The sequence below is a fragment of the Sesamum indicum genome, linkage group LG3, assembly GCF_026168435.1.
Source record: "Sesamum indicum cultivar Baizhima isolate 11 linkage group LG3, ASM2616843v1, whole genome shotgun sequence".
NCBI classification, from domain to species: Eukaryota; Viridiplantae; Streptophyta; class Magnoliopsida; order Lamiales; family Pedaliaceae; genus Sesamum; species Sesamum indicum.
In genome coordinates, this window is record NC_142659.1 from 16,144,329 (window position 1) to 16,157,140 (window position 12,812).

Genomic DNA, 12,812 nt, shown 5'->3' on the forward strand with positions numbered 1-12,812 from the left:
AAATCCCTTTTGAAAAGTAAAATAGCAACTAAAAAGCCTACTACTAAGTCGTAACAACTGGTCTCGACCAAATCTCATTAAAACTTGCATTTCTTTAAAAATAAACGCCGCACATGTTTAAATGGGGATGTTATAATTATAAAATTATCATATAAAAATATTAAATTATGTGTAAAATTAGCTAATGTTTTTTGTTAATGTTGGAATTCTTCATTCAAATCATAACGAAAAGATGTTAAGTATAAATAGAGAATTTTTGGAGGGGTTGTGAAGAATTTGATGGGTGAAAACAGAGTACATTCATTGCAGTAAGTTAGAAAATGAAAAGAAGAAAAAAGCATGCTTTATTCATCTAAAACTCAAGTACTAAAGTTACAGAAATATGAAACTATATATAAAAAATAGAGTTTTAGCTAAAGAAGAAAACTAACCTACTTTAAACTCTAGTTGTCAACAGAATCTAGAAAAAAATTAAATGTTCGAATACTAATAAAAAACAAACACTGAGAACAAAAAGATAAGTACAAGCAGAACTTGATAAATATAAGCATAACTTGCGATAGGGGTGTAAATACAACTTTAAAACTTTTTTTTTTAAGAAAAAAATAATCAAAATGGGTCAGCATAAATTATTTATTTTGTTGGGTAATTGTTGAAAGTCGTACAATTGTGTAGAAATTCAGCACAAGCCGCCGCGAGTCCCCGTGGACACCCTAACGGAATATTCCTGAGAGTTCGGGGAGGAAAAGGAAGTCCGGAGTGCGTTTCCGATGCCCTAAATTAGGGGAAGTGCGTTTCCCATGCCCTAAGTTAGGGGAAGTGCGTTTCCCATGTGGATTCGGACAGTTTAATTCCTACGGAATATTCTCTTATTCCCGCGTGTTACCATAAAAACAAAAGAACCACCCCTTAACCGTCGGATTACCAATCCAACGGCCCAGATTACCCAACAGAAGCAAACACCATTTTGAATGGCCTTCCTTTTAACTCACCACAACCTCAACTACGTAATATTCCATTCGCATCTTATTCAAATTCACAACTCCATTTACACCACTCCTACTACTCTCTAATCAATCCCTATATAACCCCCTCATGCCCAAAACCTACGTGAACCCAACCCCAATAATTCTTACATTCTTGTCCAAGAACCTATATTAACCCTCCTCAACCCTTTTCACAAAAAGAACACCTTCAATGGCTGGAATCGTTGTAGTTTTCGACTTTGACAAGACTATTATCGAGATTGACAGTGATAATTGGGTCGTTGATGAATTAGGCGCCACCGATTTGTTCAACCAACTGCTTCCTACTATGCCGTGGAACTCAATGATGGTTAGTATGATTATTTATTTATTATTTTTTACGTAAATTTTTTGAACTCAAAGTATTATTATAGATATATATTTGAATATTTTTAAAGGGTTTATATAATTTACTTCTTTATGGGGAAAAAAAACAGGATAGGATGATGAGGGAAGTACATGCACAAGGGAAAACCATAGAAGACATCAAGGAGGTCCTAAGAAGGGCTCCTATGCATCCTAGGGTTGTACCTGCGATCAAGAAAGCTCATGCTTTAGGGTACTCTCTCTCTCTCTCTCTCTGTGTGGAAAATTTCATAAATTTTCGGCGAAAAGTAGGAGTTTTTTTCCTCTGTTTTAGGCGTAATGGGGTTGCGAATTTCATCATAGGTGTGATTTGAGGATAGTGAGTGATGCAAACATGTTCTTCATCGAGACAATCCTTGATCATCTTGGCATAAAGGACTGCTTCACAGAGATAAACACGAATCCAAGCTATGTTGATGATCAAGGCAGGCTCAGGATATCCCCGTACGTCGATTTTCACACGTCTCCTCACGGATGCAATCTCTGCCCTCCAAACATGTGTAAGGTATACAATTTTCCATCTCTCTCTTTTATTTTATTTTATTTTTTTTATCTAGTAAATTACTGAAATTGGAAAAAGAAAAATTAAAGTTGCTATCTCCAGAGAGTTCTTGATGTTGCCAGAGTACTAAACCAGGTTCCAGAAAAGTTCCCTGATGAAAAGGGACTCTAACCAGCAGTTTTTGTCTCTAGAATATGCCGGGATATGATTGTCTCATTTCAAGATTCTGATTCTGACCTGAGCATAATTAATTTTTTTTACATAATGACCCCACAAAATCTAGTAAATTAAATTACTAGTACCATAAAACTTGAAAAGCCAAGATCACGAGACAGATAGTGACATAAGTAAGCACACAGCCAATAATTATAAACATTTGAACTAATTTTTAATGTATTTGTTTTCCTCTTTTGCATAAAGGGCATGATCATAGAGAGGATTCAAGCATCCATCGCCAAGGAAGGGAAGAAGAGGATGATATATTTAGGCGACGGGAGCGGCGATTTTTGCCCGAGTTTGAAGCTCAAGGAAGGAGATTTCATGATGCCAAGGAAGAACTATCCCGTCTGGGATCTAATATGTGAAAATCGTGCGCTTCTAAAAGCAGAAATCCACGAATGGGCCAATGGGGCGGAACTGGAGCGGGTTTTGCTTGAACTTATAGACAAGATTAGCATTCAAGAAAGTAACAATTCTAACTTGGCTCAATTGTTGTCAGTTGATTGCAAGTTTGAGAGTATTCCAATGGCAGGGCATGAGGCCTTGCCCCCACCCCTTAGAGTTCATCAGTAGGGTGGGGTGTCAGGACTAATGGTTGTATTACTAAGGCAAATTTCCATAACTTTTGGGGTCAAAAAGAAAATAAAAAATATAGTTTTTGACCCCTACTTTTTTTTTCTTTCTGAATTTTAACTAGTTGTAAGATTTTGGTGTGTTTTGTGAAGAATAGGAGTAAGCTTTTTGTGCCAAGTATTGTTGATTAACATATTTTGAAGTTTTTATAAACCACTTGATTGAGTCGGTATTTAACTCTTCTTTAGAGACTTTCAAGTTGTCTCCATCCTCATCTCCATTGTACTAAAAGAAAGAAAAAGAAACCGGGGGGGGGGGGGGGGGGAGATGTCTTTGAAGTTACAAGTATGAACTATTTGACGATTGTAAAATTATATGACTGCATCGAGTGTATTGCATTCGACTAATATAAAATTTTTCCAACTCAAGTTTCTGATCAGGCCCATTCAGGAATATTAGCAACTAATTTGGGTCGGATCCAAACCTGGATCCAACTAGCTAGAGACTCTTATTATTAACCCGATGGGCCCAATCTAAAGATATTCGGACCCTTTCATCCCATTTTTCAAAAAATGAAGTTTCTGGTCTTTCTTCCCTCCATCACAAGTCCCAAGTTTCATAGATGGGCCACAGTATCCGAAGAGTTGGCCCAATGTTTTCCTATCAATTTTTTTTTTTTTTAAATTACACCGATTTAACTAATACAATATTAATACTAAGAACAATTAATAATAAATTATAATGACTTGATTCAATTAATATATTAATAAAAGTATAAATAAATTATAATTATGATTTTGAATCTTTAAATCAACACCTTCAAGTTGTGTTTATTCTTAGGAACCCAAGATTTTGGTTTCCTATAAAATTGGAGACCCTCTTACTTGTAGGTTATATTTGGATAAATGAATTCAAAATTACAAATTTATCCTTAAATTCTTAGAATTTATTTGAATAATTCCAAATTCTTCAATTCTACCTTTAAATAATATTTTATTAAACAGTACGAGCTTTGGAACGGTCACAATATCCGTGCCAAATTCCATTTTTTTTTGTAGTGAAAATCTTTTTTCCAAATCTTTTATTCATATACAAATCCACCAATCTAAACATAACCTTAAGTACATTAATCAGGAATAAAGTCGATTTCAGTCAAGGGGTCCAAATGAAAATAACCCACAAATTTGGTGGCATCTAAGAAATTTAATTTAGTCTATTGAAATCTTTCATAATAAATGGAAAATTTCATGATTCCTTTTCCTTTCACTTCTTTCAAAGATCAATCTTAGCCCACTAAACCACTCATTTTGCAAATAAATAAATACATGAAATACTATGTATTCCTATATTCAACTACATACATATATATAATAAATACTATTAGCAAATACACATCAATTGGTCACTCTTGCAAAACCTTTGCATCCACTAGGGCCAATTTTGGAGAGAATTGGCATAAATCCCTCAAGTGGGATATTGTAATATTAATTCTTTTTTATATATAAAAAAAAGTAAATAATGCAAGTTGACCTTATTTTTCCCAAATCAAAATATGCTTCTTATAATTAATCTTCCACAAAGTGGTTATATACATTTAAAAATTCAAGAATTTCATAATTAGGTCTAGCTATAGTGGTATGTAATCACCTTTTAAATTCATTCATTTTGTACAAATTGTCAACCTTATTAGTGGGTTAGAATAGAGATGCATAGGTTTACTATATTTGGTGCCCTTTTTATGCCCAACTTGCCAACAAATATAATTGTTTCATGAATTTTATTCTTCAACTTGAATATATTTATTTATAGTAATCACATTTCTTTTCTATGATAGCTAATGGATCTATCATCGTCGTCATTGTCTTATAATTTCTAAAAAGAACTCTCTAGAACCATACTTGAATCAAATTAATATTCATATCAATTAAATCCAGAATATCTAGTGGATTCATCGTCATTGTGACGTCTTTTACAAAATAATTTCGATATGGATTAAATAATTAACAAGCCTTTTCGATATTTTCTGCATTATTTAGCAATAGTTTCATCCATAAAATCAAATTTTCATCAATTATGTATGTAGATCATGAACCCTTGATTTTCCCATATAGAGAAGAGCATCATTAAAAAAAAAAAAAAAAAAAAACAAAACAAAAGAACCAAACCCTAAGATTCAAAGTGGGACATTATACAAATTAACAAAATACCAAAAATTGCCCCATGGTTTCAATATATAATCAATCAACCCCTCTTCTTCTTCAAATCCTCCACTATTTCCCCATCTTTCTTCCTTGCATAACTTAGAAGCCCTCCCGAGTACAACCCCCAATGCAAGGTGTACATCTCACAGAACAAGAGCTCTCCACCCTCCAACCCATCATCCAAAGGTACCACCAACCCATGCAGCCCCAGCCCACCTCGGCCAACACTTGCACCTCCCTCATAGTACAACGCATCGAAGCACCACCCGCCGCCGTATGGCCATTCGTACGCGCCTTCAGCTCCCCTCAGACGTACAAACACTTCATCAAGAGCTGCCAAGTGGTGGAGGGCGACGGCGCCTCCATCGGCAGCAGGCGGTGCTTGACGGTGGTGTCGGGCTTGCCGGCGACGACGAGCATAGAGAAGCTAGAGATTTTGGACGATGAAAATCGTGTTTTGAGCTTCAGGGTTGTGGGGGGTGAGCACAGGTTGAAGGATTATCAGTCGGTAACCTCGGTTAATGAGGTGATTAGTGAAGTTAATAAGGTTTACAGTGTGGTTTTGGAGTCTTACGTTGTTGAAATACCTGAGGGCAATACGTCGGAGGACACGAAGTTGTTTGTTGATACTATTGTGAAGTTGAACCTTCAAAAACTTAGGGATGTGGCCATGGCTTCTTTGCATGGTAACTGTGTGGAGTTTGCTTCTTTGAGAATCTTTGATTAATGTCCGAAAATATGGATCGAATTTTCTAGTGCAAAGTCTATTTTATCTTCTACTTTATTCAATATAGACATCATATAAGTGTATAAAATTTTTTACTCTGAATATAGGGCTGAATTTTCACCTTTTAAAATTGGGACTATTATCATATTTTCTCATACTTTTTTTCAATTTCTTGTCTTTTAACTTTTTAGGATAATATTTTAATCCTATATCTTTTTAATTCTTGCGATTCCGATTTATTTTTTTGTCAGAGTTCACCCTATTACGGAGCCAAAAGTACATTTAACCCCCTAATCTTATGTTTGCCATTTGTTGAATTCATACAAACAATAAGGGGAAAAAAAATATTATCTATATGTATACATGTATTAAAAAGAATATATAATATGAGATGTTGCATCATCTTAAGATAAAAAATTGAGATTGACTTGTTCGTAGCCTCCAATATCTTGTGTAGACATCTTCTACTTCAATTAATGACGTTCGAAAATCGATGGATCATATATATCTTAAAATTCAGTTATCCATATTTCTTTAATTTTTCTTCATCTTTTCTGATTTTAAGAAGAAATATTATTACAAGTAATAATGAAAAATACAAAGAATAATTAATGGAAATATAAATAGCATTTTTCCAAACACCAAATGATGCAAATTTTGTTCGGGTTTATTTGATTTAATCCCAATTAATTTTGCAAAAAAAAATAAAAATCATATACTTGCATATAATTATAACTTATTTGAATAAAAAAATGCAATTAAAATTTAAAATAAAAAATACGGTTGGTATTGATTTAAGTGTTGTACGTCATTTGCAGTGCAAATTGCCAAATTTAGAAAGGCCTAAATATAGTCCAAATTATGTGCAAGTTGCAAATAGAATTACTAGGATGGGGTGTGCACTGTTTAATTTATTGGTTGGAAATCCAGCGAAAAAAAATAATTAAAATTATAACAGTTAAAAAAATGAAGAATAAAAAATGCTATTATAAAAAATTAAAGATAGAAATTCTAGCAAAAGTAGGTTAATAAAAATAATAGTCCTAATTTTAAAAGGTTAAGTAAGATGCATATGCATTTTTCCGATGAAAAATTTGAAATCTGATGGAGAAAAAGATTGAAACTAAAAAATAAATAATAAAAATACTACATAAAAAATTAAAGAAAAAAGCGTCAAACCTGAATTACGAATCAAAAATACATTTAAGCCAAACCAAGAAAATGTTAGAAACAGGAGTAGGGTATCTGAATTTTCACACAACTTGAAATAGTACCCAGTTTGACCCTACCCGGCTCCAATTCGGCTCTGACCCAGATTAAGGATCATTGATACCATACAATTTAGAAACCACATCAAGAGTGTACAATCAGCCAAATGTATAAGAATCCAATACAAATATCAAACATGCTTCTTCATTTATTGCATCTTTAAATCTTGAGGATGACCTACTCAGTCCTCTTGAAACCACTACTCACTTAATCATCGAACGGTTTTCACGTAATTCTATGCAATTTTATATTAGGCTCGACGTTCGTTCCTATCAAAGTACCTCGTACACTGGTTTATGCTATACTTTAGTTTCATAATCTCTGTTTTAATTTCTTTCTTGCTTCATGTTCTTGGATATACGTCGAAATAACATTATTAGTCCCTTCTGCAACTTGACCAATATTCTGTCACAAGCTTGGAAAAGAAAGAAGTAGTCTCCATAAGCTTTGAAGGTTCATCATACTCCACCAACTTTCCTGCAGGATAAAGGAAGATGAAGAGCAAATGAATGATCAATTTTAGTTGTTTTTTGTGCAACAAAAAATGGAGGGTGTATGTACCGTAGGAGAGGACCATGACCATGTCGCTATCTATAACGGTTGGAACTCTGTGAGCCACGGTTATTACTGTACAGTTAGCAAATTCCTCTCTGATTATTCTCTGCAGGATGGCATCCGTGGCTGAGTCGATTGAGGCTGTTGCCTCGTCAAGAACTAGGATCCTATTCCTCTTTAGAAGGACTCTACCGAGGCAGAAGAGCTGCCGTTGCCCCAGGCTCCAGTTCTCCCCTTCATCGCTCACTGCTTGCATGAATTTTCAACAGAAAAATGATCCCAATTAACCTAAATGAAAGATTTCAATGTGATTCTTTGCAATGAAGTTGGACTTACCTGAAGAGTCCAGCAAGTTTGGGAGTTTAGTGATAGTAGACTTCAGTTGGCATTTCTCTAAGGCCTGAAAATCAAGAAACTCACTCTCTTCAACCTTTTTAAAGTTAGAAGTTTCTGTGCAGTACTATATGCAGTAAATTTAAGTACCTTCCATATCTCATCATCAGAGTAAAGGCCTAGTGGATTCAAGTTAGTCCGAATGCTACCCCTGAAAAGAGTCGGCTCTTGAGGAATGATGCTGAGTTTCAGCCTTAAATCCTTGAGACCTATGGAGCAAATATCAACTCCGTCTATCACAATTTGCCTGCTGTAAGGCTCAACCAGACGGAACAAAGCACTGATTAGTGTCGTCTTCCCACTTCCGGTCCTCCCCACCACTCCCACTCTAGTCCCTTCTGTGAAAGTGCATGTGATCCCTTTCAGCACTATTGGTGCAATAGGACGATACCGTATCTAAAGCACATCCAAAAAAATGAAAATGGAATTTAACTTGTTAATTGTCGATCAATGATAGCATTTGGCTCCAGTTTTGAATACTCCATCTGCATTTTCATGAAGCTGAGTATACCATTACACGAAAAAGCTCGATTACTCACCTTTAGGTCCAGCAGCTCTATTATCCCATTTGGAGGCCATGAAGTTGGTGGCCTCTTGTCTTCTATTATTATTGGAGGCTCCGCTGGTATATGCATGTATTGTTTGATCCGTTCCACCGAGACGATGTAATTAGCTAAGTTACTATACCATCTAGATAAAAATACTTGAGTGGTGCTTAGAGCAAATGCATAAGAAAGCGAGAGTCCCACGAGCCCTGTAACAACATAAAATAACACTAAAAATTGAATGCAATAGAGAGATATTGAACTGTTTGATTTAACAGTACTAACACACCTGGAGGAATGTAACCCTTGGGAGTTAAAACTAGAAAGATGGCAGCAGTGAAAAGGGTGAGATTTTGAAGCGCTTCGATTCTCAAAACAAGCCATTCCATTGTGGCGTTTGATGAAAGGAAAACTTTTGCATCCATATCGATCAGTTTTAGGTAGTCCGATGAAAATCTATTGACCATTTTGAATGCTCGTATTGTGGCAACTCCTAGTGCTGTCTCAGATGCGTAGTTCATAATAGGAGCTTTTGTAGTGCCATTGATTCTCATCAGCTCACCAGCAGATTTTTGGCAGTACCCCTTCATTAGACAAAGGGAAGTTCAGAAAAGCAGATCAAAGTAATACTGATTTTCATTGTAACTAAATATTTGAGGTCTCAAACACACCTGAACGTATTTTGAAGATACCATAGCGAATATGCCAACAAAGAAAACTTGCCATGTGACGGAAGCCATAATGCCAATTGTTGCTAGCATCTCTGTTGCGCCAGCCAGTACAAATACAAACGCAATGGGAAGGTCAAAATCTAGCACACTTAGATCAGATGAGGCCTGGATGAAATCAAATAGAAGACTTGTTACAACCACTTGTTGAAATTTTATGTCCCAAAGGTGAAGGTATGAATGTATCTTACACGCGTTAGTATCCTCCCGACAGGGTGGAGTAGAAGAAGAGCATGGGAGCATTGAACATTGAGTTGGTGAAACCAGAGAAAAAGGCTCCTGATGCTTTTATTCCTAAAAGAACTGCAAAAAGTGATCTCAAATATACGAAAACTGCACTAAGTAATGAGATTAAAGTGTAAATTTCGATAATAAAGACGCTGCTCATTTTGGAATTCTGAATGGAAAATGCTAGCCAGAAGCTTGCAGCTGCCTGAAAAGCAACAAAACCAAGCTGAGCTACTGTGGTGGAGCAAAAATAGGCCCATCCCTTTGAAATGAAAATGTACTCCACGAAAGTTTTCCAACCCACATCTCCTACTTCCTTCTCTTCCTCCCCCGTCAACTGTATCCCTTTGTTCTCTCGAATTTCCCCGTCTCTTTCTTCCTTACCATAAGACTTATTATTCTGCTCTAGCTGATCGTCATGTTGTGCTCGATGTTCGTTTTGATTTGAACCAGATGAAGCATCGAATGACTTTATGGTGCCTTTATGAGCATAAACGAGTTGTTCAAAGGTCGTTTCAGCAACCAGAAGTTCCGAGTAGTTAACTGATTGAGTAACTTGTCCTCCTTCGACAACCTAAGACATATTAACAAATCTTGTCTATCATATTACGAAGATTACAAGTACATGTTTCAAGACAAGCAGTAACCTCTTCTGAAAATTCATTACCAGAATGTTATCGACATTACTGAGGAACTTCACTTGATGAGTCACAAGAATTACCGTCTTCTTTGCTAGAGCTGTCATGACGCAGTCCTGCAATAATACAATTCAAATCAATCAACTGTTGGGAAAAATAACTAGCACAACAATAACGTTTATCGACTAAGAAAACTCTAATTGTTACGTTGAAAAGAACTGCTGTTGTATGTCCATCTACTGCACTGAAAGGGTCATCAAGAAGATAAATATCAGCGTCATTGTAAACAGCTCGTGCAAGCTGAATTCTCTTGTTTTGCCCTCCACTCATGTTAAGCCCTCTCTGGCCTATCTCAATGAGATCGCCATAATCAAAACTCTCAATATCTTTGTCTAGAGCACAAACTCTGATGGCTTCTTCGTATTTTTTCTTCTCCATAGGCTTTCCAAAGAGTATGTTGTCACGAACAATCCCACTCTGAATCCAAGAAGCTTGAGAAACATAAGCCACTGATCCAAGAACACTCACCAGCAAACCAACAAAGACTTACTAAAATCAATGTCAAGAATTTCATACATAAGTGTAAAAGTCATTTCCGTTGCATGACTTATAGTTCCTGATTTTTTTGGTATTTCGCCAAGGATTGCATACAAAAGTGACGACTTCCCAGAACCAACCGGCCAGCAAACAACAATCTTCTGTCCTGGCCTTGCTTCCAATGAGACACCGCTCAGGGTTGGTGTAGACGTGTCTGCATCCCAACTAAAACAACCACCTTGTATATGAACGATGAGCCCTGGATCTCCTGTAGGAGATATTTGCAAATCTTCTTGCCTGAGTTCATCTTCAAGCATAAATGAGTTAATCGTATCAAAGGAAACCTTAACCTGAATCAAAGTGGACAGAGCTTCAGGCAAGAACCTGACAGGCTCAGACATGCTCCTTAATGCAGCCAAGACTGTAAAAATAGTGCCAGCATCTAATGGAGCAGTCGTGAGGAGCACACATCCGAAGAAAATGACGGAAGGAACAATTGTTGGAGACATCCAATACAAAAGCGTATTAAATGCTTTAATGTACTGAGTTTTGGACAACCATTTAAAGTCGCATTTTTGAAATGACTCGATCAAGCTCTTGAAATTCGATTCCCACGACTGCAACTTAATTATTTTCATGTTGTTAAGAATCTCGAACAACGACCTCAGTCGCTTGTCCTGAGCGATCATGAATTCAGTCTGATACTTTTGAATTAGTTTAGCAAATGGCACATTGAGGAGACCACAGATGACGAATGGTACTAGGCCGGGAAACACGCCAAGGCCCACAACTCCAGAAAGAACAGCTATGGCCAGGAAAGTTTGAACGACTGAAACCCACCCGACATGCAACCACACTGGAAATTCTCCCATTCGATAAGCATCGACTGCAATATAATTCACAATCTCCCCAGTTGAGTGCCTTCGTCTCCCACCGCTCGAGAGCTTAAACTGCTTCTGGTAAACAGCTACCATCGGAGCTGATCTCATCCTCATTCCAATTCTTCTAGAATAGAAATAGAAATGCCGATAGCATAAAAACTCGACGACCTTCAAAAACACCAAACACCCCACCAAGGAAACACCCTCTTTCAGATTTTTCATCTCAAGATTTGAATATCTAACAAAAGCATAAAGCAATAGTGGACTAGCCACAACAGCAATCGTCCTAAAAAATGCTAAACTTCCAGCCAGCACCAAACTCCTCCAGTGTACCTTTGCAATAGCCCAAAATACGAAATTCTTGGAACTGTTTATGCCCTTTTCTTTTTGAAGAACGCACCACACATCGTTAAACTTATCATAGGCCATAAGGGCCCCATCTTCTAATCCCAGATAAGGAATGTCATCAAGACTTAAAGGCTTAGTGTTTCCTAAACGAAGCAATGGATTTATCCAAGAAAATGACAATTTACTTAGAAACGAAGCTTGGCTTAAACCGACATATTCCTCAAGACTCCTCAGCAAGCACCAGTTCCAAGAAGCAATTGTCCAAGGCCGGTTGAGATACAATTTGATATAGATCCCTCAAACCGCAAACGAAAAGCAACAAATTTGCAAGCCAAGGAGCAAGCTCTAGAATCTGTATGGCGTGCAATTCAACCAACTCTACTATGTTTAACGCAGAAACCAACAGAAAAAACATGATCCACCAAACGGATTTCAGAAGAGCAATCCCTTTAGATCCTCGTACGAGCACAGAAATACTCAATGTAATCCATATTAGCCCCCTAGCAAAGAACACTAGCCACTTCAAATGACTTAATTCCTTGCGTTTAACTACCAAAGCATACACAACAATCCCAAAATACTCTAAGCTCACAAGAGCACAACCACCAGAAACAGTTACCTTAAACCAATCCCTTCTGCTCTCTCTTGAACAACTTATCCTTTTTACAATCAAAACCACATAAAAAACAACAGCCACGAATACGTTCAAGCAATCAAGAACGGTCCTAAAATCGCCCGATCATCCCATTTCAAGAATCCCTCCATGCAGCACAGAAATTTTCCCTGTTCACAACAATTCAGTACAGGTACTCAATTCATGCATTTTCAAATGCAACGTACATAGCACCTAAACAACAAACTTCAGCTACTTATATTTATCCTACTCCAACCTTTATATACGTATAGATTTACGCTATTGGTTGTTCACATTAATGAACTGAGATATATCATAATCAAGTTCAAAGAAATTAAAAGAAAAAGTCATTAAACGGAACATCCAATCAATGAAGTTCATTTATGAGAGCAAGAAAACAGCTTACCCCATAAAGAAAACTGCTTACCCCATGAACCCATCTT

At 36.6% G+C, this 12,812-nt stretch overlaps 1 protein-coding gene and 2 pseudogenes across 2 annotated transcripts; 2 read left to right on the top strand and 1 right to left on the bottom strand.

The window, feature by feature from the left end:
• The first annotated feature begins 1,020 nt into the window (after positions 1–1,020).
• On the top strand, positions 1,021–2,917 carry LOC105157728 (inorganic pyrophosphatase 2). The gene is made up of 4 exons (XM_011074180.3): positions 1,021–1,335; positions 1,463–1,584; positions 1,695–1,896; positions 2,314–2,917. Exons 1-4 carry the CDS (start codon positions 1,198–1,200, stop codon positions 2,683–2,685), a joined length of 834 nt encoding a protein of 277 aa, XP_011072482.1. The 5' UTR covers positions 1,021–1,197; the 3' UTR covers positions 2,686–2,917.
• A 1,815-nt stretch (positions 2,918–4,732) lies between these two features.
• On the top strand, positions 4,733–5,743 carry LOC105157838 (abscisic acid receptor PYL2 pseudogene; annotated as a pseudogene).
• A 1,069-nt stretch (positions 5,744–6,812) lies between these two features.
• Positions 6,813–12,809, bottom strand: LOC105157839 (ABC transporter C family member 8-like; annotated as a pseudogene). The gene is made up of 12 exons (XR_016064380.1): positions 12,776–12,809; positions 10,577–12,518; positions 10,177–10,514; positions 9,999–10,085; positions 9,295–9,905; positions 9,047–9,211; positions 8,665–8,959; positions 8,370–8,584; positions 7,921–8,226; positions 7,774–7,837; positions 7,444–7,683; positions 6,813–7,359 (listed from the first exon to the last, which is right to left on the bottom strand). The product of XR_016064380.1 is annotated as an ABC transporter C family member 8-like (transcript).
• Between the last annotated feature and the right edge of the window lie 3 nt (positions 12,810–12,812).